Here is a 26441-nt window from a genome sequence, read left to right on the forward strand (position 1 = left end):
CGACCAGTTCGGGTCGAATTTAACAATTTCGACCATTTCTGGTCGAATTTAATAATTTCCACCAGAAATGGTCGAAATTATTAAATCGGCCACGTATAATTGAATTTATATTTTTTTGTAAAATCACAAATGTTGCTAGTTTAATACAAATTCTTGTATAGACCAACATAAAAATTAAGACAAACAAGAATATCATTTATTTTGTGTTGTCATAATTTTTTTTATTCAATCTTTAGGAATATGTCTAAAATATATCGATCTTTAGGAATATGACTAAAATATATGGATAATAATTTTTTGCGATTAGATCAGTGATAATTATTTCATAAAAATTCAAATGAGAATTCCGGACTAAACACTAGTACAAGAACTAGTCAAATTATCAGTTGACTCTTATAATCTCAAATCATAATAATCTAATAATTTTTGAAATTTTAAAAATAGAATTAAAATTAATAAATCTTAACATCTGTGAGGTTGGATCATTGATAATTATTTTTAAAAAATTCAAACTAACAAACCACGATTAGACACGATTTAAAAGTAATAGTCAAATAATCAGTTGACTTTTAAAATCTCAAATCATATAAATTTAATATTTGTTGAAATTTTAAAAATGTGATTAAAATATATCGATTTTAGGAATATGACTAAAATATGTCTATCATTGGTTTCGAAAAAAAAAAATGTCTATTATTACATCTATAAAGTTGGAGCATTTATAATTATTTTTAAAAAATTCAAGCTGCTAAACCTGGCGTATACACCATTTAGATGTAATGGTCAAATTATCAGTTGACCGTTAAAATATCAAATCAAATAAATTTATTAATTATTGAAAATTTAAAAATATGACTAAACTATATACATCTTAAGATCTATAAGGTTGGATCATCGATAATTATTTTAAAAAAATTCAAACTGCTAAACCAGAAGTATACACCACTTAAATGTACTAGTCAAATTATAAGTTGACTGTTAAAATCTCAAATTATATAAATTTAATACTTATTGAAATTTTAGGAATAGTACTAAAATTTGTTGATATTAATATCTATAAGGTTGGATCATCGATAATTATTTTTAAAAAATTCCAAATACCAATCTGAAAATAAACACTACTTCCTCCGTTTATTTAAACTTCTCTCGTTTGAAATGTCGGACTGTTCATAACATAATACAAATAATTAAATTACACCAGATCTATAAGAACAAATATAGTAATGAGTGATCTTGTTAAAGTCATATTTATGATGAGTATTTTAATACGATAAATTTTTATACTTAATATTAATATGAAATAAAAGATATTAACTTCATTGTTATATAATATTCTTCTTAAATAAAATTAATTCAAATTTAATATCGTGAATATTATAAGAAATTTTAATAATTTACACTAAATTTATATAACTTCATTGTTATATAATATTTTGTATGTGTATTTTACATTAACACTTTATCCATCTTATAATGTTTTTATTAATTTTTCATCTAATTTTTTACAACAGAAAATTTGTTGTACTAATATTATATTAATATATCATCTAATCTCGATAATCTTTTTATATTTTATAAATCTCTTTTTTTTCCTTTTTATACCATACGTGCAAGCTGGCCTGTTTTATACCAAGTAGTACTGTACTTATTTACAAGAAAAGGACAGACCTGTTATATTATACTATGTTAAAAACCATTAGTAGTAGCCCAATTCTCACTCCACTCCTCTCCACACTCTACCTCCCCCCTCTCCCCTTTCTGCTCCCTGCACTACATAGGATGCTTTCTAACACCGAAGTCTGCTGTTACAGCTTTTCACAACACATACATTACAACAATGGTGGCTCTCCGAGAATGCCGCAAGTACCAGAAATCACCAGAGGTAATTCTTGATCTGCCAATCTTGCTCCAGGGCTGGAGGCGTTTCATGTCTTTGCCTCCAATGTTGAAAAGATCGTCTATATTATCTTGGCCGGTTTCTCAAAATTGCAGGTAGCATTCTCACTCTCTCCCAGCAAGTGTAAATGGTTATTATCAACTAATCTCATTACACTATACATATATGTTGTTCTAACAATATTTTGTTTTTTTCATGGCCTTCCAGTTTAGTCTCCCTTCCCCACCTAAACCCGTCAACAAGGACCCAGATGAAGGATAGAAAGATTTGGTAGAATATGTAGTTCAAAATTAGGCTTCTTTACATATAAAGGGAGGTTGTTTGTTAAGGTTTGGTTATGTAGATTTTGATGTTCCAGATGGAGTTGTAAATTCATTTTGACCGATTATACCTCTGGGCCAAGTCGGTTATTGTGAAATATGATGAAAGTTGTTGAAAATGGTGTGCAAAACAGAGCTGCTATTTTTTTTAAAATGTGGTATGCTAAATTCGACCGAATTTGGTCGAATTTAGCTTTATAAGTTCGACTGATTTCGGTCGAAGTTATACTTTTTTGGCGGCAAATTTGAATTTTTTTGAAATATTTTGGCAAATTTTTGAAATTTTGAAAATTTTCAAATTTCGGTCGAATTTATAATTTCGACCAAATCTGGTCGAAATTAATTTCGACCGTTTACGGTCGAAATTATATATTTTCGACCGCGTGTTTAATTTCGACTAGCTTATATTCGACAATCTCCGTTCTGGTCGAAAATAGCTATTTTCGACCGAAAACGGTCGAAATTAGCTATTTTCGACCAGAATCTGACGGTCGAAAATAGCCTTTTTTCTTGTAGTGATAAGTGTTGCCAAACACCCACTTACTATCTCCTATTTTTCCTATATTAGTTTTGGAAATTTTTGTTGAGTAAAACTTGTACCTTACATAGAATATAGTTTTCATATATATATATATATATATATATAGGGTAACACTCCATAGCATACCCTCTTATATGGAGTTACGTAGCACACCATTATAAATATATACATAATATATATTCTATTATATTTTTTATGAAATATAATTGCAAATTTTGATTATTAAACCGAAAACGAAGTTATACAATTTTTTTATTCCAAAGATCATCTAAAATTATGCAATATCTCAACATGGTTCTATAACAGAATAATAATCATCCAGAATTATTCTGTTGTAGAATCAGTTTCGAAAATATACTTTTTTTAATCAAATTTCAAGTGTTAAATTACTTAAAATAGATTTATTTTATAGTATTTTATATTAGAATCACGTTTTATATGTATTCTATAACAGAATTTATAATAAAATTGATGATTTATAGTGGCGCGCTATGTAACTCCATATAAGGAGTCCCTCTCTTGAATGTTTGCCTATATATATATATATATATATATATATATATATATATATATATATATATATATATATATATATATATATATATATATATATATATTAAATCAGTACTTACAAAATAAATAACACATCACCCAAAAAAATTACAAAAAAACATAAATTACATATCTTGTACTCCCTCCGTCCCATTTAATTCTATACACTTTCCTTTTTTGGATGTCCCACTTAATTCTATACATTTCAAAACTTTCCCAAAATAGTCAAGTTTTATACTCCCTCCGTCCCACAATACATGTCTCTTTTGAAAAAATTACGCATATTAAGAAAGCATTGATTAGATAAAATTTTCTCACCTCTACCCCTAATAAATGCATGAATGTAGACTCTTATTCAACCTCCATTAATTGTTATACAACTTTCAAGAAGGGTAATTTTGAAATATTTGCAATATATTTGCATTGGAAACTAAAAGTAGACATGTATTGTGGGACAAAATTTTTTTCCAAAAGAGACATGTATTGTGGGACGGAGGGAGTAATATAAAAACCCCACCTACCTACTACTTTCAAATACTTTTCCAAATCTATCAATTATATATTGATGGGTCCCACTACTTTACCCACTTTTCTTTCTCTTTCTTCCTACTTTACATTACTTTATATACTTTTCTTAGTCTCCGTGCCCAATCCATATGTATACAATTCCGAGGGACGGAGGGAGTATTCTAATTACTTAGCTAAATACTTCATACGAAGGTCGTAAAATATGATCTAGGATCCATAAAATTCTCATCTAAATTTTATTAAAGGGTTATATTTGGTATTTTATTTTAAATTTTTATAAGTGAAATGTAAGTAAAAATAATTTGATCAGAGTATAAATTTTCTAAATCACCTTATGGATTGCGTTGACGAGCGTGCTGTATGTATACTGAATGGCAGCGAGCAACGGAAGATAACTCTGTATATAACACACAACAGCACATTGTGGTTCGATTTCGAACGTGGTGTAAACCACCCGAAGTCTGGGTTAAAATAAACGTAGATGCAGCTTTTGTGCAGGGGACAGACCAGGTATGAGTTGGATGTGTTATTAGGGATGAAGAAGGTAACTTTCTTTTAGCCAAAAGTAGGGGTGACAATATTGGACCCGACCCGACAACCCGACACGAATTCGACCCACAAAATACGAATTCGGGTTGGAGTTTTTCGGGTTCGGGTCGAATTCGGGTTGACCCAAAATCAACCCAGAAAAAACGGGTCATTTTCGGGTTGAATTCGGGTTACCCGAAATTGACCCGAAATTACCCGAAAATTAATATATAATATAATTATTATATATATTTATATTATTTTTATAATATTTAATAGTTAAATTTAATATAAAATTATTTAATTTAATAAAATTTAATTTATTTGAATTAAAATAATATTTATTTATTATTAAAAAAATATGTTTATTAATAAATATTAAATTTCGGGTCGGGTTCGGGTTACCCGCGGGTAGTGCGGGTCGGGTTCGGGTTGGGTATTCTGACCCATTAAAATTTCGGGTCGGGTTCGGGTTGGGTAAATTTTTTGACCCGCGACTGTCAACCCGACCCGAACCCGACCCGAAACCCGAAATTGCCAGCCCTAGCCAAAAGTATTGTCGTGCGAGCGAGATTTCAGCCGAGAGAAGCAGAAGTTATGAGCCTCAAAAGCTTTAACTTGGACGAAAGAATGGAGGAGTAGAAAGTGTCTGTTTGAATGTGATGCCAGCTCCTAGCTAGTCGATGCAGTAAATGGCGGTCGGGAAACACCTACTTTCATGCAATGATCGAAAATTGTAGGGATATGCTTAAACACTTTGATGAAGGGTTATTTACTTTTATCTTTAGGTCTGCGAATACGTAACTTATGAATTAGCACGAGTCGCATATTCTATGTCAGGCTCTATACTGCTCCAGATTTCATCATTTTTATGATTGATTCTGAGAAGTATTAATGCAAGTGCGTTTATAAAAAAACAAACAAACTTCTCCAAAACAATATTTCACAAATCTATATTGTATTTCGTCTATGACCAATATATATGTAACCATACCCACCAAACCCCAACCTAATTTGGTACGTAAAAGCAATGTGAGATTGGGTGATATTTGAATTTAATTTTCGAACATTCATTTAATCAAGTAACTATATTTGTCAAAATCCAAACTGTATGCATGTAAAACAAATTACAAATAATTAGAATAATATGATTGTTAGATGAAAAAATAAAATTTAAATTTTAAAATAATAGAAGAAACCTATTATGTCACAATAAATAAAAGGGGCGGAACAACAAACCAACAATTCTCCACAAGACAAACAAAAATTTGAAATACTCCTTAATCTTTAATTATCTAAGGGCCTTCTCCGTTTTGATATTTTTGTGCATCCTCGGGAACCTGAGATACCTTTCAAAGCGCTTGTCCGCAGCTTGCTCCTAAGTATTATAAAATATCAAAAATTGAGTTTATTATATGTATTCTAAATAATCATATCAAAAAAGAGTGGGAAATGTCAAATAAAAAAGATAGAACAAGATGTATAAAAGCGCTAAGTCCAACAAGTCTAACCTGGCTAGGAGAGTTCTTGCAGTTATCACAAAAAATAATGCATGAACTCTTTGCATCAGTGTTGGTACAAGATGGATGGAACCTACAAGGAACATTAAAAGCACAATCAACGCAACACGAAAACTTCTATGAAAATTGAAATCACAAGGAATGCACGTTTAAGGAGATAATTCTTAGTGAGTTAATCAACTTATAGTATAAAAAAGCCTTACCACACTTCTTATGAAAATATAGAATCTATTCAACATTCAACAGCAGTAAATAAAAGAGTTGCATGTATGCACCTCAAGATTTCTTTTTCTGAAATGCTGGAAATAAAAATAAAGCACATACATTGATACATAAAAGAGCAATTTTTTTATTATAATGGATACCGTACCTTGATTTGCATATCTGACAATAGACATACAGATCCGGATTGTAAGGATTCCCGCAAATGCACAGCCTGCAATTAAGCCTGCAATTAAGATTTTTTCTTATAAATATCATACTCAAATCGACTGTAGTAATCGGAATCAGAACGCCGACCTTCAAGCTCCATATATTCATGGAAAGTGTGCACGGTACACTTTCCTAGGATACAATCTAGACTTTGAGGATCAAAATGGTTAGATAGAAACAATTCTTTTTTCCCGTGACAGTCTTTCTTCCAAAGGTCACCGTGACAGTCTTTCTTCCAAAGATCAGTGTCTTGGGGTCTGTAGTACCATCTTACTGTCACCTTTTTAGCCTTGGATTCTACAATCTGAGCAACATATGGTGGATCATCCGGATTAGGGGCCATCATAAGCACACAATCTCCATCTACAAAACATCAAAAGTATAGACAATGTGAAAAATAAACAATATCATATTCAACAACTCATACAAAAAAGAAAGTGTGATTGTCATCCCCTAAACATCTATGTGTGGTAACTCACTAAGGGGTCATGTGTTTTTTTTGTAATGCTTTTTGATGAACTTATATTAATGTAGTCCAGTAAGATTGCTTTAAAGAAAATCTAAAGTTTAAAAAGTGTATAGTTCATATCATGTTTAATCAAAATATTGTAAATTGTAATGATTTATTCATGTACCATACGGTGAGACGAGGGAGGTGGAAAGAACAAAGATGAAATAGGAGAACATATATGTCTAAATAGCAAAAAGATATGTTGAGAAGAAAATTTATAAATAGACATCCGCTGACAGAAGCATACAAGTGAGCATCAAGGGTTGAGCCTGAAAGTCAATATGCTTGAGGGAACACTTCATGAGAAATAAGGACCTCGAGAATGAGTGTTATTGAAGGATGGTGGGCGTTATATAGAGTTTTATTCTATTTTAGTTCTCTTTACTACCTCCTAATGACTTTCTATAAAAAGATCATAATAAAATATAACATAATTATTAAGTTTTTTAAGAGATATAACATATTTGTTAGGCTTTTTAGAGAGATATTGTGTATTTTTTAGGGAGAAATGTAGATAGCTTCCACTAAGAGATTGAGCAGGGATTCAAAGGGTTTGTTTGGAAATTGTAGAGATATTTTTAAGTTATAATTTCTAAACTCTAAGTTGTAGAGATATTTATTATTTGTGTGATTTCATTGTTTTAGAGATGGGATGATGATAATCCAATTATCTAGGTAAGACCATATTTGGTGACTAGTACTAGAACAGACACAATATAAAAGCTAGTAAACTTACATTAGACAAAGTTAACGAAAAATTGAGTTTAACCACAATCAATCCCTCAAATGACCATCAATTTTATGATTGTTATATGGTAGAGCTTATGAAATAAATAGATGATAATACCAATGAGGGAGAAACAAAATTGATGGAAAATAAACAATGAACTACATCCATTAAGTAAATGTTACTCCCTCTGTCACATTTAATTCTATACATACTTTAGTACTCCTGTAAAGTTTATTTTTTATAATTTCTTTTTAAGATTTACTTCTTCCGGATAAAAAATTAAATATTAAATTTTTATTAGTTATAGAGCTATACGTTATAGTCTTGTAGAAGCAATAAAGTACGTGCCGCGTCCAACAATGTATACAACTCAGAGGGACGGTGAGAGTATTAAACAAATGATGCCTCCCAGGCATCGTTTATTTAATACTCCATCGCCTCCGGAGTTGTATACATTTATTATATCATAACATGAGCAACACAAATAATAAAATCATAATTAAAACTACATAAATACATAGAGTTATTACCATTATAATGAGGACTATTATGTTTGCGTAGCTTCGATTGTGCAAGGGAGTTGATGGAATCATGTGACGAGATTCTTTTCTTACCCTTGGGATCCCTCACACCTTGTACATCTTTTCTTGTGCGGCTCATAGCTGTAAAATATCAAAAGTAAATTTTAGCCAGATCTGTTGCAATTAGAAATCAAAAATGAAAACTCTGTATAAACTCGAAAACCAAAATTGGAATCAATTGCAAGAAACATACGAGTACTTACTAATTATTAGTTCAAACTAATTACCCGATTATACATGAACACACACCACTTTACCTTTAGATATTTACGACGGAGAAAACAGAATTTTGGGAGAAAGATGATATATTTGGGGGGTGGGGGATGTATAATCCAATATTTCTAGTAGTGACTTTACCTTAAATACGCCGGAGTGAGACTACTGGATCGTGAGAGAAAGATGAAATATTAGGGACGGGGTAGATTTTTCAATTGTTGAAAAGACTAAAAATGTATAGTCTTGTACTCATGAGGCGATAATATCTATGGGGCGATAAGATCTATGAGGCGATAAGATCTAGGAATATTTGTCGGTGTGCATCTACAGGAGATAAAGGTTCCCGATGGTCATGGAAATGTCTGTGTGCGTCTACACGAGATGTAGATGCATCTGTGTTTGTGGGAGCAATATGAAGTGTCCAAGAATCTGTAAAAGAAAATTTTATTCATCTTTTCATTCACTTTTAACTCATGTGGTTAGTTTGAATTGACAAAAGTACACAAATTGAGCAAAATTTAAATAAATAGAATTATAAATGTAGAATATTTATTTAGTTATAATATTACAAAGGCATGAACTCTCAAAATGCACATATACAAAATGCACTTTTTCTTTAATTTATAACTACATGCAAACTCCAATCTCTTTGTTACACTATATGGCTCTGTTTGGAAGTCAGAGATTTTGGGCAAAATTAGAGGTTTGAGGTGTTTTAGAGGTTTGACAACTAGAACCGCTAATATTAGTGCTTGGTAGTTATAAGCGGATTGTAATAAAGGTTTTTTTTACAAAAATCGGTCCTATGCGGTCAACATCCCGCCTAGGCTGTCTAAATCCCGCCTAGGAGGTCCAGGCGGTCAAAAACAAAAAAAAAAAACATTTTTAATAAATGAAATCTAAAATTATGATTATATTATAAGAAATTATTATTCACTTGTGCTTAACTTAATATCCTGTAAGTGACTAATTTTATTTAATATTTATTACATTATTTCGATTGGTATATATTTATTTAATCAATGATTTGTATTATATATATCAAGTATTTATTTAATATATGATATTATATTGTTTACTAGTTTGACTCCACTAGTAGTGAAAAGTAGGTAAAATTATTAAATTACATATAATTATAATAATTTAAAAATAATATATGTCCGATTAATGCTCCGATTAATCCCCGATTTACCGATTAATCACTAGAAGGTACCCCGACCGTCCTGGGACGCCTAGCGATTTTTAGAACCCTGAATACAATAATGAGTTACACTATACTGGATGCTTTGAATTGTGATAGAGATGATTGGCTGATAAGAGTAAAAGGTTGTCGGATGCACAAATTTATTTTATTCTAAAAATTTTAATTTTAAATCATTAATATAATTTTTATAGGCCGCCGCAACGCGCGGCTTCTCAACTAGTTACCTCTAAATATGAGTTAAAAGAGTAATAATATTATTTATAGAGTTTTATTATTGAATGTTACCACAATAAAGTAAGATTATGACTTCTAATATTTATGATAATATATTTAGATTTTATCAAATTTATGTGCTATTTATTTTTATTATAAAGTTATTTTCTTTGTTTTAATTAAATATAAATAGTAGATAAACTTGTTAAAATTTAAATATATTATTATAAATATTAGAATTCATAACCTTTTACTTGATTATGTTACATTCAAGAATAATATTTAGAACTTTGTAAAAAAATATTTTTACTCCCGAAGCACATATACTTGTTTGATATCTTTCATGACTATAATGATATAAATGATATCCTGTTATTCATTAAGACCCATGAATAGAGTGATATATGATGTTGACTTCAGCGATCATTTTAATATTCCAGTACAAACTAAAGTACATTAATTTTGATGATACAAATGAAGGACATTTCATTTCTTTTTAATAAACAACCAGAAGTTTACTCTTATAATTTGCTAATATGGAGACGACAGAAATTCAAATCAAATATGTATATAATTGTCAATGTTTGATTGGTGCACATTATATCACTATTCCCATTTCCAAGTAAATCCTATTATTTTGTGTGTAATGAAGATTTAGCTTTGCCCACTAGAAAATCTAAATCATAATTAATCATTATGTTGTACATCAGGTTATGTTGGGAATTAGTTTTCAAGTTTACACGAATTCTAAATATATAATTAGTCACTGCAGGTGAATATGAAATCTCATTAGGATTGTTCTTCTTTCTGAAAAATTATTTTCTTTTTTATAGTTTGGTGATAATTTATGAATCTAGCGCCATAATGAACATATTCTTTATTGTATTTAATTTTTAGCAAAAACTTCTCATTATTTACATACTTATACCTCTTTTGGACATTTAAAATTTTGGATTCTCGTTTAATGTCCCTAGCACGTTCTTTTCGCATTGCTCTTTCATTTCCTTATAAAAAAAATTGCATTTCGCTAGAGGTTTTAGTCCTTACCTATGTGATATTGTTATGTGTGCGCATCATTGTTTTTATATGCAAAACTGGAGATTTCTAGACACTTCTTTAGGGCCCGATTCACTCGACTCTCTTCTTATGTGACATCATTTTGTGTATATGCTAGTACCGTATTTATATCAAAAATCTCAAGAGCTCCAGAAGCTTCTTTCTCCATAAAATTCTAGATATTTTTGTGAGGCCGATTCACTCAACTCTTCTCATGTGATGACATCATTCTTTATATGTGCTAGTACTGTATTTAATATTTATATCAAAAATCTCAAAAGCTCTAGACACTTCCTTTTCCCTAGAATTCTAGACACTTCTTTAGCGACCGATTCACTCGACTCTTCTTATATGACATCATTTTGTGTATGTGCTAGTATTATATATATCAAAAATCGCATGAGCTCTAGACAACCCCAAACACTTCCTCCCAATTCACTAGATTCTTCTTATGCCCTTGTATTTAATCATATGTATGCGTGTTATGGTGCTCTTTACTATGCAATTTCGCCGAAGCGGATTGTATCTTACAAATTCCAAAAGAGATGGACAGGGTAGGTAGATTTCATGCATGGGTAAATATCATTGTATATCATCCTTTGTTCCAGATCAAGAGTCCGGTAACACTATTGTAAGTACCGTAACAAATCTTCAAAAAGAAATGAAGAGGTTCAGACAAGAAATCACATTACATCAGTTACTTGAGAAATTTCAGATGGAATATCCTAATATTCCTGAGACTTAATTGCAGTAAAATGACTATATTATAATTTTTTTGCACAAAAATAGCTCAGGTTTAAAATTAACCACCCGCATGGCTCATGTATAATTTTTTTAACACCCCATTGCATTCTGTTAGTTAGCACTAACAGACGTTAAAATCAGAGGGGTAATACAAGCATAAAGAATTTAAATAACTAATTTATCTCCCAAAGAGCAGTATATGAAATATTATACACACTATACTTACACTCCAACACTGAAGAACAAAAACACCACTAAAATCATAGAAGTTAGTTGCAATCTTAGAATTTTATGTCGTAATAAATGTTGGCCACAAAATAGCATCATTCTAGTCAAAAGCAACAAAGGCCTGAAGCCATAAATATCAGCTATTACATTACCAACAACCATATTGTAAAGTCAGCAGAGTGAAGACTGCACACATAAATTCCCAACCAAAAGCTAATGTCATAATTAAATTCACCTCAGATCTAATAACCTGGGTTCTTGTCAAGGCCAACACAAAAACAAAAACAAAAAAGTTGGCTGAGCTAGAGCACAAAGATCCAATGTTCATCTCTTCCTCTTTGGAGTCTGTTTCCTAGGCCGAACTACAAATCCAGAGGTTGAGCTTGCTTGGGTGCCATGAACTTGCCTGTCGATCTGCTGTTGCTGCACCATTTCTGGTATAGTTTGTTGGTCTTGTTGTCTTTGTTCATTCATTGTAGAGGAATTTCCCCCCTCTTGTTGTTGTTTTTTCTACACATTGAAATCCATGAATGAATAAGTGTCCAATGCTAATTTAGTTGAAAATTAGTGCTTTGAGTATATATACTCTTACCTTCACCGGACAGGTCCTTGAATTATGCCCGGATTTATTACAAGTTTTGCACACAGATGTTGACTTAGCTATGTTTGGCACAGTCCCCTGCTCTGCAGCCTTTTTATGGTATCATTTATCTGAAATTATAAGGGAAAAGAGTAATTAATTAACAAGTTAATAGAGCAATTAATTACAAGTGGACAGGAGTAAATTACAAGATAATAGAGTAATTATTTAATGAGTTACCTTTGCTTGACAAGTTCTAGCATTATGACCTCTTGCCTTGCAGTAATTGCAATTCACAATGGTGCCAACTTTTGTTAATTTTGTATTGTCACGAGGGATATCGTTTCTTGTGTTTCTTTTTTTCTTTGGCCTGCCTGCAGGGGTCTTGGCATTTGGAGGCAAGGGCCTTGGTTCACTTGCTGTTTGCCAGAAATCTGGCCCCACAATTGGCTCTAATGTACAGGAATACAACTGTATGAAAACAACATATTAGTAAAACAACTTATTGATGCTATTTAGTAAGTATATCACTAAGAAATATAACAACTTACTTTTCCAGTTTTTTTAGTGGACTAGGGCACATCACTGTGTCTCTAGAAGCCAACTTATCTCTCCTGATTTGGATTCTTTTCATGACAGATTTGTGCAACTCCCTAAACATGGTTATCAAAGGCAAGTGTCTGAATTTCCTTATGTTGCTATTGAACACTTCACAGTGATTGTTAACGAACATGTCACTGTGAACCAGTGTCTTAAAAGCACATCTTGACCATTGATTTTTTGGCTTTGCCAAAAGCCACTCATGACACTTAGGTGCAATCTGTCAAATATGGATTTTATAAGAAACTATCACTAAAAAGGGGCATATAAGAGTGAGCAAGGATTTATACCTCCTTCATCTTGTTCATATGAAGATTAAACTCCCAATCAGTGCTTGATCTAGCAGCCTTCCACATTAGTTGTCTCAATGCAACTCCTTTGAATTCTTTGTGCATATTTTGATACAAATGCATAACACAGAATCTGTGTTCTGCATTTGGTACAATCTCTTCCAAAGCATTTATCAATCCCTACACAGCAGTAATAAATTTATCAGTCCTTACATAGTAGTACTAATGTAAGTAGGTTAAACATAGAGAGGAAAGATTACAACCTTCTGTCTGTCAGAGATGAAGGTCCACTCTCCATCATTCTGAATCTTCAAATCTTGGCTCAAAAACTCTAAAAACCACTTCCATGATTCAGTTGTTTCAGACTCCACAATTGCCCAAGCAATTGGGTACATACCATTATTGGCATCTACACCAACTGCTGCTAGTAGTTGTCCACCAAATGAACCCTTGAGGTGGCATCCATCTAGCCCCACCAGGTGTCTACAATACTGGATAAATGCATTTTTTAGTGGCCCCAAACATATATACATTCTCATAAATCTCCCACTTTTTGGCCTGGCTCAGGATCTTCACATAAAATCTTCACAGTGCTTTCAGGTAATACCTTTTTTATTTCATAGGCATAATCCCAGACCCGGGCATATTGTGCTTCATGAGTGCCATTTATCTTCATAAGTGCTCTTGTTTTAGCCCTATACACAGCATGCTTTGACACCTCACATTTCAAGTCATTGAAATTTTTTTTGTGAAATGCAGTAGTGGGCCATTCAGGGTTCATCCGGATTTCCTTCTCATAATGCTCTGCAAGCCACACAGAGTTTATCTGTTTCTGCTGGAAGGTAGGCATGCATGTATGTTTTCTGACCAATGATCTTATCTGATAAGTTGCAGTCTTATTGAAAGGAGAAGCATAAACTTGCCATTGACATGGTTTTTTGCATACATATTTAATCTTCCTCCCATAATTTGGCACAAGTTCTATTGGCCTCCTTTCCATGATTGCGTGATTTCTTACGGCCTTCCTAAATATCTGACCACTTTTAAGCAACATGCCTGATTGAAAATCAGGGCTTTTCATGTCAACATCTTTCATTGAATTCAGAAAAACTAGAGTCATCTTCATCAGTAGAATTAGCTGCCATCCTCTCTTCATCACTCCCCGCATACAGACTTTCATCATCTGTATGCACATTGTCGTCTTTATCTGGCTCTTCAGGATCTTCATAAACCATCTTATCCACATTTTTATCAAATGCCAGATCATCATCACTTTCATCATAGTTGGAAGCATCTGAATGCCAACTCTCATCATCACTATCACTCCCATTTAATTCATATTCCTCACTGTCCTCAGGGTCTGAAAAATCCTTATACAAGCCCTCTGAATCCCTAATTTCTTGTTCAAAATCTATTTCTTGCTGTGTAGACCCTCCAAAAGGGTTGTCCATATTTATTTCTTCTTGGCCTGGCTGAGTTTGCGGTATCTCAATAGGTCTGTTCACATAAATCTCTACAAACCTATTAGTCGCTGGCCTCTCCTTGTTTGTTACCAGCGCACACATTACCAATAACTCATCATCACTCACTAACTCAAATAACCCCCTCTCCGTTGAATTTCCAGGAATCTTATACCAAATTTCATAGAAACCACCTTCTGCTCCACTTTCAACAAGCATGGAAGTTATCTCTAGCAGGCTCATAGCATCAGGATCACAGAAATCCACATAAACAAACTTTCCGCCAATATATCTCTTAGGATTATCAAGCATTTCACCGTCATAATACAATTTAATTGTAAAAAGCTCAGCATCTGACATATTAAAACACCAAAACACCACTAATTAACACATAAATTACACCTTTATATCAATAATATAAAAGCACACAATAATAAAAGTTAAATATATATTATTTAATATAATACATTAAATGTTAATTTGTTATACTCTCTAAAATACTTTTGGTATCTCTCAAGTTTATCATTTCTGGACTAACTGTATGTTCTTGCCAAGCTAAAAAGTTTCACTTTATAGATATAAGTAATGGTGTCACTTTGGTTTAGTCCTATAATATTGCAATATGGCAAGTCTAAGCTTTACTGTATCCTAAAGTGGAATTTTGCCATTAGATTCTTCTAATGATTTATTCTCTGAAATATATATTATTTAATATAATTACAAGCCTAAACCTCTGTTTCTCATAAAGTGAGTCACTTATATTTAGGAAAATTCAGAATGTGGCTTTGGTCAAATAAATAATTTCCGGCATTAGGCACTTGAGAATGACTTGTCAGATGATTCCCTTTATGTTATCATTTCTATTATTCAATTTGCATCAGCCATTTCTATTATTCTTCTCATTAACTTCTTCCCTTTATGCTACAGGGATTTTTCAATTTTATAGCTCGGAGGCCATGCCATCTACTTCAAATACTGGAGCTTGAATATAATGTTATATACAAGAATAAAAGGAGCTTGAATCTTCTCAAATACATACAACAAAACACAAAATAACTACACAATACATTACACATCAGATACACTGAATAACAGGTCCAAATGCATGTAGGTGAGGAGAACAAAATTAACCTGTATATTGTGGACACTCGTAAGGCTTAAACAACTCAGCTTCTTCTTTAGGCCTCAATTTCCATGCCATTTTGCTTTAATCACAGCTTCAGAGTAGCAGCTTAGGTTTATGATTCTCCTGATCAAGGGTTTAGAATTGGGAAAGTTTATTTGGAGGGAGTTGAGTTATTTGGTGAGGAGCTGTGACACTAAAATGACATTGACATTGAATTACAGATTTGCCCCTCTCATCAATTAAAAAATTGAGAAGTTTAACGTCCGTTAGTAAGGAGTGACGGAATGCAATCGGGTGTTAAATATATTATACATGAGCCATGCGGGTGGCACTGAGGGTGATATATAGTAATATCACCTACAAATCACTGATCAGTGTGTCCTTAATTATGTTCGAAAAGAGATCTCCAGGCGGACACTAGTCACACTGCTGCAGTCAGTTCTTATAATGATTTTCTTTTAATCTTTGTGAAATGTATGACTTTGGGCATGTATTTGCATGTTAGTATATCGATAATATTGTGGTAGTTTTGTTTCTTTTGATGTGTATCCATTACACATATTTTTTGATTACGGTATTAATGGTTATCAGAATATCAGAGTCGAATAACTTTTTTGAATAGTTTGAACATGGATGAATGATAAAAAAAATGATCTAGTCGCTACATATAAGGTTTGCCGACTGTTTTACATAAAACATTAATAATTTTGTAAGGAAGACATGTTGCACTGCACATGTTTATATGAATTTTTATAGGGTTAAATATCAACTATGTGATAAACTGTGTCCAAAAAACTGAAGCACATCACTCATTGAAAATTTAACGGAATACGTCCAAAAAACTCAAATAAATCAACTTAATTTAATCATTCGTTCAATTCGAAAAGCCGTTGATTGATGATTAGTTTGAGTTGAGTGACCTATTTGAATTTTTTGGACGTATACAGTCACCTACCAGATATTAACCGCATCCGAATCCGACAATTCCGGATACGGATATAGGCATATTTGTATTCGATAATATCCGAATCTGAAATGAAATATACTCCCTCCGTTTCAAAATAGCTGTCCACTTTAAAAAAATCACAGAGTTTAAGAAAAGTGGATCTTGACAAATTAGATGCATTAAATTACTATAATATGTGGAATGAGATTGATCTAGGAAATATAAACAAGAGATATGTAGAGTAGAATTGACTTTGGAAATATGATTTTGCATTGAAAGTTGAAGTGAACAACTAATTTGAAACAATTTTTTTTTTCAAAATGGACGTGTAAATTGAAACGGAGGGAGTATATGATATTTAACTCTATTTTAATATTCTATAACTTTATAGCGTGTTTATTATAATGTGTGTATTTATATATAAATTCATAAAATAATATATTTATATAAATTTTATATAATTGTAAGATATTATAGACAAATATCAAAATATTTTTTGAGTTAAATATTTTAAAGATAACAAATTTATATCGAAATATAAGTAAAAATTAATTTTTGAATAGATATAAATCATCTTTATTAACTTTAATTTTTAACATCATTTTTTGATCTTTGCTATTTTTTATAATTTTCAAAATTTTTTAATATAAAAATAAAAATCTATTTAAAATCAGATTCAGATCCGGATAGTATTCGTATCTGGATACTATATCCGGATACAGATATGAATTTTCGGATCCGAATCAACATACATACAAATTAATATCAAAATTATCCGTTTTACAGCTTGACATTTTTGTGGTAGTTACTTTTTTCTTTACATTGGTTAAAATCACTGCAAAAAGCTCTTCACTTTTACGTACACTTTCCATGTTTACGTTGGTTTTAAAATCATTACAAAAAGCTTTTCACAATAATCCGCTTTCATTGTTTCCAAAACCATTTTCACAATTTCTCCTTTGCAATCAAAATGTCAATTGCTCCAGTAGCAACAATGGAGTCTCAACGACGACGTTTCATGATCTCCCTGAAGAAACCACCGCTGAAATCTTCTCAAGACTCTCTGTAAAAGACCTAATCAAATCAAGCTCAGTGAACAAAGCATGGTACTCTCTTATCAACAGCCCATCTTTTATTTCCTCTCAAATTCGTAAAGCTGTTACCTTTTGTGATGATAATGCTGTGCTTATAATCCCCCCTTTTATCTCTCACCAAAATTATTGCTCTTTAATTTCTGCTGATACTTCTCGAGTTATCGAAAAATTCGACATTCCCTTTGTTACCAAGAGTGGCAGTTTGAAGCTGATTGCGCAAGTAGATGGGATGCTTTTGTTAACTGATTTGCATATAGATTATGCTGCTAGGGAGTTGTATTTGTGGAACCCTTTTGTTAGGAGACATAGGGTTCTTGTTTCGAGTTGTTTTAAGAGGCTTTTGGATGATAGGGAGAAGAGTTATTATGTTGTCGGGATGGGGTATGATAAGGGTACGGATGATTATAAGGTTATTAGGATTGTTTACGTTCAGGATGGAAAGGGGAAGCAGTTTGGAGAGGTGGCTCCGAAGGTTGAGGTTTATAGTTTGAGGAAGAACACGTGGAAGAAGATGGGGGATTCTCGGGTTCCGAGGCTTGTTAATGAAATGGGGGCTTATGTTGATGGTAGGTACTACTGGGTAGAGATGAAACAACCTGGAACTGAGGAGTTTAATAGTTTGAAGGGGAATGAGTTGAAGATAATGTCATATGATTTTGATACGCAGTTGTTTGGGGAATTTAATGTGCCAAATCGTGTTCCCCGTCTATTTGGAGTTATTGCCCCGTTTAAGCTCATGAGTTTTGAAGGTTCACTCGCTCTTTGTACTTTGGACCCAGATTGCTACAATCTAGTGCCTCCCAAGTATCCTTTTCCTATATGGTTGAGGAGGCAACGAAAAGGTGTAGGGTCTTGGGTTCTACTTGCTACAGCTGTGCTCAAACAATATGGGCATCCTTTGAATATTACAAAGACTGGAACTCTTATAGTAGAGTCATTCCAATCGCAGCGTCCTGATGAAACGCACATAGTCTCTATTAATTTTAAGAGCAGGATTTCTAAATATCATGGATATGGTAAGCACGGGGGTCCAGATGTTTCCCGTGAAGTCCTTGCTCCATCTACTGTAGACACCTCGTTTCCACAGAGTCTAATCATGTACGAGGGAGGCAAATCACTGTTGAAATATGCAAAGTGAGGAATTGTCAGTCTACTGCTGGTAAGTGATACAAATCTACATCTACTAATTAATGATTATATTCTTCAGTCCATAACGATTATATTTACTATTTTGCATATGGCGTGGTTGATAATGGCAATATAAAAGAAATATTACAATAAATCTGTGAGAAGTCCATATTTTTGTATCATGTACAACATTCTTTGCTATCGTTTTTTCCAAGTTATCTTATCGTTTATAATTTCTCACTCACTCTTTTTCTGTTTGACCTTTGAATTCAAATCACTGTATTGAATTGTGGTTATGGAGTTGTTTGTGAAAAACAAGAGAGAGTTGTCTATTTGTTTGACTGATTATATTCTGGAAATCTGTCAATAGTGTTGAACGTCTAATTCAATATTTTCTAATAGACTTCATATTAATATTAGCTTGTAGTATAACAGAATCATCCTCGTAATCCTTTGGCAGCTTAACTTGCTAATGTTGCTTTAAATTTCTTGATCCGTTCTATTTGTTTTTTGTATAACTCGCACTTCATAGCATATAAAGAACTCTTGGATTACAGATGTTGTAATTTCTTTATCAATTCTTTAGACCTTTACGTGTCTTTAGACCTTTATCAGCACTGTCTACCTAGAAAAGCCCACATATCAGAATGTTGTATGCAATGCTGAACCTCGCTCTATAGTTCTTTTCTCTATCTCCCCTGCACCACTCATCATGCCGAGATGTCGTAAGACTTTGACTAAAATTTTATAAGTACCTAAATCAGGCTCTACTCTGTGTTTCTCCATGTCATTTGCAAACTCTTAAGCTTCAGTGGAACCCAGCAACACTCAGCCATAATGAGCACATTGTAATTATAAGTATATATTTATCTGTATATTTTTTACAGTTTGAAGAGGTAATGAATCAGCCCGACCCCAGCACAGATCTCCGGAAATCATGTACTAAGGCCAAGCATGAGGTCAGTCGTGGTTGCCCTTATGACACTCATATCCAGAAACAGGGACTGGGATGCCAGTTGATCAGAGAAAAACCGAGATCTTGTTACCTGATGTCTTGAGTATAGCTTATGACTGGAGTCGTCGTGTTTCCATTGCTGTTTAAATGTATTTCTATTAGCTTACAAGAAGTATGCATATTTACAAGAAGTATGCATATCTGCCGCTGGGAATGCTGCTTTCGGTATATACAACAATACTAAACTGTCATAAACAGAGGCCTTTCCCTGTGATTTGTGACAGTTCCAGACTTGTAGTACTAAGTGACAGTCATTGATCAGTAGACGACGTTCTTTTATCTTTTGGCATTAACAGTTACGTTAGAATTAATAAGAAACGTCAAACGTTTATAATATAGCACGCCAGAAATACATTACAGAACTCAATGAGTTACGGTGGATGCAAAACAGGAGTTGCATTTCTTGTTGAACTGAAAAATTACAAAACATATGAGATACATTTGCTCATAAATTTATTTCTTAAGGCACATAAATGGCCTCAGTGTTATTATATATATCGATTTTTCCTCCAACTACTTCTTCATGCACCGGAGGTAAGCTTAGTTTACGCTGCATAGAAAAATATATTAGTCAGTCATGTGTACTAATGAACTAATCAAAAAAATTATCAACAATCCGTGAAATAAACTTACGTGTTACAGTCGAATTTACGATCTGCAGAGTATATAAATGGAAGTCCGCATTTTGCAGGAAGAGCGTCTATTTTAGGAACACGAGCATCTGGAGCAGGAACACCAGCTCTGTTTCTATTAGAACGATCCTGCACGCAACGACACAACTCAATCCTCTCTTCTCTGGTCTTGGCCGTATCACGGAATGCTTTTAAAGAGTTGCAACACTCAGCAGATGGATCCTGCTGTTCGCCCCTGTGAAATGGATCACAAAGTTGCTTTGTACGTTCTTGTAATGTTGTTCCGCAGGTAAAAGCCTCCCCTTGCTCCACCATCAGAAAAGCCGCCAAAAATGTGGCAAAAACCATCGTCAAGTACACAATCTTCGCCATTATTTTCTCAGGTATCTGTAGACTTCTTGGAATGTGCTCTGTAGACAAATTGTGCAGAAACAGATTATGCAGGGAGACGCATTTATAGGCAAGTCGGAGAAGCACTAGAACAAAATTAACAAATTTAACTAACAGTTAGGACACCTGGTCTGGTAAGTTCACAGAAATGCCTAGGAACAATTTGATGCTTGCATCTCTATTAATATGTTTAATTGTGTGGTTACATGTTAGGCTTCATCTGAAAAACTACAAATTTTAATCTGGTATGTAAATTAGTTGCCTAATTATCCTCTGCTTGGCCTGTTTTATTTAATTTGTAACTGCAACTCCCTCATCTCCCTGTTACACTGTGTAAGATCACAGCACACTGTTTTATTTAATTTGCTGGACATGATGTTCTAACTTCTGACCTCATCTCATAAGTAGATATTTCATGTTGGCGAAACGAGCCGAGCTAGGCCGAGACAAATTATCACAATTAAACCGTGTTCAATGAGTGAATTTGACTAGTTGGACGAGTTAATTTATTTAATTTATTTAATATTTTGTCGATGTGATTAACATGAATGGAAATTAATATCACATCACACTACAAATTATACGTATATTTGATTGTATAATTTAGTCTAAATAATTTTCTTGCAACAAAAATAAGTTTAACAATACAAAAATCAGATGCGATGCAATAAAATGATCCTTGCAACTCTTATTATATTATTATATTCACTTTTGAAACTTTTGTGATTAAGAAAACTGCAAAGACAATTATTATGATGTAAATTAACTTTTACCTATAAGTCAATTGAAAATTTGGTAATTTAAATTTAAAAATTAAAAAAATTTCAAATTATTAAAATAAAATAACTTTATTACTAAATAAAGTTTATTACATATTAAAAAATTAAAAACTTCATAATAAAATGCAAATCACTAAAAAAGGCCAAAAAAGTTAGCATATCTCACTTCTACCTTTTAGCTTAAAACCCCCCAAAAAAGCACTTATACTTCTTTTGCCAACGCTACCTAAACAATAGAAGCAGCTTAAAGCGCTAAAAAAAGCCCGAAAAGACTTAAAATAATAAGTGTTGCCAAACACCCACTTACTATCTCCTATTTTTCCTATATTAGTGTTGGAAATTTTTGTTGAGTATAACTTATACCTTACATAGAAAATAGTTTTCATATGTGTGTGTGTGTGTATAAAATCAGTACTTACAAAATAAAATAACACATCATCCAAAAAAATTACAGAAAAACATAAATTACATATCTTGTATTTTAATTACTTAGCAAAATATTTCATACGAAGGTTGTAAAATATGATTTAGGATCCATAAAATTCTCATCTAAATTTTATTAAAAGGTTATATTTGGTATTTTATTTTAAATTTTTTAAAGTGAAATGTAAGTAAAAATAATTTGATCAGAGTATAAATTTTCTAAATCACCTTTTGATTGCGTTCACGAGCTGTATGTTTACTGAATGGCGGCGAGCAAGGGAAGATAACTCTACAGCACATTGTGGTTCGATTTCGAACATGGTGTAAACCACCTGAAGTCTGGGTTAAAATAAACGTAGGTGCAACTTTTGTGCAGGGGACAGACCAGGTATGAGTTGAATGTGTTATTAGGGATGAAGAAGGTAACTTTCTTTTAGCCAAAGTTACTGTCGTGCGAGCGAGATTTCAGCCGAGAGAAGCAGAAGTTACGAGCCTCAAAAGCTTTAACTTGGACAAAAGAATGGAGGAGTAGAAAGTGTCTGTTTGAATGTGATGCCAGCTCCTAGCTAGTTGATGCTGTAAATGGCGGTCGAGGGAACACCTGCTTTCATGCAATGGTCGAAAATTGTAGGGATATTCTTAAACACTTTGATGAAGGGTTAGTTACTTTTATCTTTAGGTCTGCGAATACGTAGCTCATGAATTAGCACGAGTTGCATATTCTATGTCAGGTTCTATACTGCTCCAGATTTCATCATTTTTACGATTGATTGTGAGAAGTATTAATGCAAGTGCGTTTATTAAAAAAACAAACAAACTTCTCCAAAACAATATTTCACAAATCTATATGGTATTTCGTCTATGGCCAATATATATGTGACCATACCCACCAGACCCCAACCTAATTTGGTACGTAAAAGCAATGTGAAATTGGGTGATATTTGAATTTAATTTTCAAACATGCATTTAATCAAGTAACTATATTTGCCAAAATCCAAACTGTATACATGTAAAACAAATTACACATAATTAGAATAATATGATTGCTAGGTGAAAAAGTAAAATTTAAATTTTAAAATAATAGAAGAAACCTATTATGTCACAATAAATAAAAGGGGTGGAACAACAAACCAACAATTCTCCACAAGACAAACAAAAATTTGAAATACTCCTTAATCTTTAATTATCTAATGGCCTTCTCCTTTTTGATATCTTTGTGCATCCTCGGAAACTTGAGATACCTTTCAAAGCGCTTGTCCGCAGCTTGCTCCTAAGTATTATAAAAATCAAAAATTGAGTTTATTATATGTGTTGTAAATAATCATAGCAAAAAAGAGTGGGAAATGTCAAATAAAAAAGATAGAACAAGATGTATAAAAGCGCCAAGTCCAACAAGTCTAACCTGGCTAGGAGAGTTCTTGCAGTTATCACAAAAAATAATGCATGAACTCTTTGCATCAGATTTGGTACAAGATGGATGGAACCTAGAAGGAACATTAAAAGCACAATCAACGCAACACGAAAACTTCTATGAAAATTGAAATCACAAGGCATGCACGTTTAAGGAGATAATTCTTAGTAGCTTAATCAACTTATAGTATAAAGAGGCCTTACCACACTTCTTATGAAAATATAGAATCTATTCAACATTCAACAACAGTAAATAAAAGAGTTGCATGTATGCACCTCAAGATTTCTTTTTCTGAAATGCTGGAAATGAAAATAAAGCACATACATTGATACATAAAAGAGCAATTTTTTTATTATAATGGATACCGTACCTTGATTTGCATATCTGACAATAGACATACAGATCTGGATTGTAAGGATTCCCGCAAATGCACAGCCTGCAATTAAGATTTAAGAATAGGCAAATTAGACACTTTGAAAGGAGTAATTTTGTAACTAAACACAAATAACAAGTAACTTTAGGAGTCACATATCGCTTACCAATCAGCATCTTTGACATCAATCAATTTTTTCTTATAAACATCATACTCAAATCGACTGTAGTAATCGGAATCAGAACGCCGACCTTCAAGCTCCATATATTCATGGAAAGTGTGCACGGTACACTTTCCCAGGATACAATCTAGACTTTGAGTATCAAAGTGGTTAGATAGAAACAATTCTTTTTTCCCGTGACAGTATTTCTTCCAAAGGTCACCGTGACTGTCTTTCTTCCAAAGGCCAGTGTCTTGGGGTCTGTAGTACCATCTTACTGTCACCTTTTTAGCCTTGGATTCTACAATCTGAGCAACATATGGTGGATCATCCGGATTAGGGGCCATCATAAGCACACAATCTCCATCTACAGAACATCAAAAGCATAGACAATGTGAGAAATAAACAATACCATATTCAACAACTCATACAAAAAAGAAAGTGTGATTGTCATCCCCTAAACATCTATGTGTGGTAACTCACTAAGGGGTCATGTGTTTTTTTTGTAATGCTTTTTGATGAACTTATATTAATGTAGTCCATTAAGATTGTTTTAAAGAAAATCTAAAGTTTAAAAAGTGTATAGTTCACATCATGTTTAGTCAAAATATTGGAAATTGTAATGATTTATTCATGTACCATACGGTGAGATGAGGGAGGTGGAAAGAACAAAGATGAAATAGAAGAACATATCTGTCTAAATAGCAAAGAGATATGTTGAGAAGAAAATTTGTAAATGGACATCCGCTGACAGACAAGCATACAAGTGAGCATCAAGGGTTGAGCCTCAAAGTCAATCTCCTTGAGGGAACACTTCATGTGAAATAAGGATCTTGAGAATGAGTGTTATTGAAGGATGGTGGGCATTATATAGAGTTTTATTCTATTTTAGTTCTCTTTACTACCTCCTAATGACTTTCTATAAAAAGCTCATAATAAAATTTAACATAATTATTAAGTTTTTTTAAGAGATATAACATATTTATTAGGTTTTTTAGAGAGATATTGTGTATTTTTGAGGGAGAAATGTAGATAGCTTCCACTAAGAGATTGAGCAGGGATTCAAAGGGTTTGTTTGAAAATTGTAGAGATATTTTTAAGTTATAATTTCTAAACTCCAAGTTGTAGAGATATTTATTATTTGTGTGATTTCATTGTTTTAGAGATGGGATGATGATAATCCAATTATCTAGGTAAGACCATATTTGGTGACTAGTACTAGAACAGACACAATATAAAAGCTAGTAAACTTACATTAGACAAAGTTAACGAAAAATTGAGTTTAACCACAATCAATCCCTCAAATGACCATCAATTATATGACTGTTATATGGTAGAGCTTATGAAATAAATAGATGATAATACCAATGAGGGAGAAACAAAATTGATGGAAAATAAACAATGAACTACATCCATTAAGTAAATGTTACTCCCTCTGTCACATTCAATTCTATACATACTTTAGTACTCCTGTAAAGTTTATTTTTTATAATTTCTTTTTAAGATTTACTTCTTCCGGATAAAAAATTAAATATAAAATTTTTATTAGTTATAGAGCTATACGTTATAGTCTTGTATAAGAATTAAAGTACGTGCCGCGTCCACCAATGTATACAACTGAGAGGGACGGTGAGAGTATTAAACAAATGATGCCTCCCAGGCATCGTTTATTTAATACTCCCTCCGCCTCCTGAGTTGTATGCATTTAATTATTATATCATAACATGAGCAACGCAAATAATAAAATCATAATTAAAACTACATAAATACATAGAGTTATTACCATTATAATGAGGACTATTATGTTTGCGTAGCTTCGATGGTGCAAGGGAGTTGATGGAGTCATGTGATGACGAGATTCTTTTCTTACCCTTGGGATCCCTCACACCTTGTACATCTTTTCTTGTGCGCCTCATAACTGTAAATATCAAAAGTAAATCTTAGCCAGATCTGTTGCAATTAGAAATCAAAAACGAAAACTCTGTATAAATTGGAAACTAAAATTGGAATCAGTTGCAAGAAACATACAAGTACTTACTAATTATTAGTTCAAACTAATTACCCGATTATACATGGACACACACCACTTTACCTTTAGATATTTACGAGGGAGAAAACAGAATCTTGGGAGAAAGAGGATATATTTGGGGGGTGGGGGGTGTTATGATACCGGTGTATATGCATATTATTAGTTCAATCTAATTACTCGATTATACATGGACACACACCACTT

The 26441-nt window shown here is 32.6% G+C and overlaps 5 protein-coding genes and 2 long non-coding RNA genes across 7 annotated transcripts; 3 read left to right on the forward strand and 4 right to left on the reverse strand.

Moving 5' to 3' along the window:
- Nucleotides 1–6340: 6340 nt before the first annotated feature.
- Nucleotides 6341–8219, reverse strand: LOC135147995 (chromatin remodeling protein SHL-like). Its single transcript, XM_064082083.1, has 2 exons — nt 8090–8219; nt 6341–6681 (listed from the first exon to the last, which is right to left on the reverse strand). Exons 1-2 carry the CDS (start codon nt 8217–8219, stop codon nt 6341–6343), a joined length of 471 nt encoding a protein of 156 aa, XP_063938153.1.
- A 3600-nt stretch (nt 8220–11819) lies between these two features.
- LOC108202138 (uncharacterized) lies at nt 11820–15878 on the forward strand. Its single transcript, XR_010285475.1, has 4 exons — nt 11820–12238; nt 12762–12899; nt 13021–14113; nt 15659–15878. It is a non-coding gene; the product is annotated as an uncharacterized LOC108202138 (long non-coding RNA).
- On the reverse strand, nt 12394–16001 carry LOC108202137 (uncharacterized). Its single transcript, XM_064080950.1, has 4 exons — nt 15863–16001; nt 12933–15084; nt 12622–12852; nt 12394–12512 (listed from the first exon to the last, which is right to left on the reverse strand). The coding sequence occupies exons 1-2, from the start codon at nt 15930–15932 to the stop codon at nt 14354–14356; spliced, it is 801 nt and encodes a 266-aa protein (XP_063937020.1). The 5' UTR covers nt 15933–16001; the 3' UTR covers nt 12394–12512; nt 12622–12852; nt 12933–14353.
- A 1694-nt stretch (nt 16002–17695) lies between these two features.
- Nucleotides 17696–20319, forward strand: LOC135147623 (F-box/kelch-repeat protein At3g06240-like). The gene is made up of 2 exons (XM_064080761.1): nt 17696–19056; nt 19913–20319. The coding sequence occupies exon 1, from the start codon at nt 18127–18129 to the stop codon at nt 19033–19035; it is 909 nt and encodes a 302-aa protein (XP_063936831.1). The 5' UTR covers nt 17696–18126; the 3' UTR covers nt 19036–19056; nt 19913–20319.
- On the forward strand, nt 17696–21328 carry LOC135147625 (uncharacterized). The gene is made up of 2 exons (XR_010285281.1): nt 17696–17909; nt 20732–21328. It is a non-coding gene; the product is annotated as an uncharacterized LOC135147625 (long non-coding RNA).
- On the reverse strand, nt 20348–21044 carry LOC135147624 (non-specific lipid-transfer protein Cw18-like). The gene is made up of 2 exons (XM_064080762.1): nt 20674–21044; nt 20348–20590 (listed from the first exon to the last, which is right to left on the reverse strand). Exons 1-2 carry the CDS (start codon nt 21042–21044, stop codon nt 20581–20583), a joined length of 381 nt encoding a protein of 126 aa, XP_063936832.1. The 3' UTR covers nt 20348–20580.
- Nucleotides 21329–23447: 2119 nt separating the features above from the next.
- On the reverse strand, nt 23448–26124 carry LOC135147996 (chromatin remodeling protein SHL-like). The gene is made up of 5 exons (XM_064082084.1): nt 25992–26124; nt 24215–24575; nt 24046–24111; nt 23667–23748; nt 23448–23534 (listed from the first exon to the last, which is right to left on the reverse strand). The coding sequence occupies exons 1-5, from the start codon at nt 26122–26124 to the stop codon at nt 23448–23450; spliced, it is 729 nt and encodes a 242-aa protein (XP_063938154.1).
- Nucleotides 26125–26441: the final 317 nt, after the last annotated feature.

Source organism: Daucus carota, chromosome 7 (genome assembly GCF_001625215.2).
Source record: "Daucus carota subsp. sativus chromosome 7, DH1 v3.0, whole genome shotgun sequence".
NCBI classification, from domain to species: Eukaryota; Viridiplantae; Streptophyta; class Magnoliopsida; order Apiales; family Apiaceae; genus Daucus; species Daucus carota.

Bases quoted from the DNA above. Each gene is read 5' to 3' on its own strand.
- LOC108202137 (XM_064080950.1), bottom strand. From the start codon at position 15,932: ATGGCATGGAAATTGAGGCCTAAAGAAGAAGCTGAGTTGTTTAAGCCT. The intron at 15,085-15,862 runs GTTAATTTTGTT...TTAATATGTCAG, and splicing joins CGAGTGTCCACAATATACAG to ATGCTGAGCTTTTTACAATT.
- LOC135147624 (XM_064080762.1), bottom strand. From the start codon at position 21,044: ATGGCGAAGATTGTGTACTTGACGATGGTTTTTGCCACATTTTTGGCG.
- LOC135147995 (XM_064082083.1), bottom strand. From the start codon at position 8,219: ATGAGCCGCACAAGAAAAGATGTACAAGGTGTGAGGGATCCCAAGGGT. The intron at 6,682-8,089 runs GTAATAACTCTA...GATGTTTTGTAG, and splicing joins TAATAGTCCTCATTATAATG to ATGGAGATTGTGTGCTTATG.
- LOC135147996 (XM_064082084.1), bottom strand. From the start codon at position 26,124: ATGAGGCGCACAAGAAAAGATGTACAAGGTGTGAGGGATCCCAAGGGT. The intron at 24,576-25,991 runs GTAATAACTCTA...GATGTTCTGTAG, and splicing joins TAATAGTCCTCATTATAATG to ATGGAGATTGTGTGCTTATG. The intron at 24,112-24,214 runs GTAAGCGATATG...TCTTAATTGCAG, and splicing joins GATGTCAAAGATGCTGATTG to GCTGTGCATTTGCGGGAATC.
- LOC135147623 (XM_064080761.1), top strand. From the start codon at position 18,127: ATGCTTTTGTTAACTGATTTGCATATAGATTATGCTGCTAGGGAGTTG.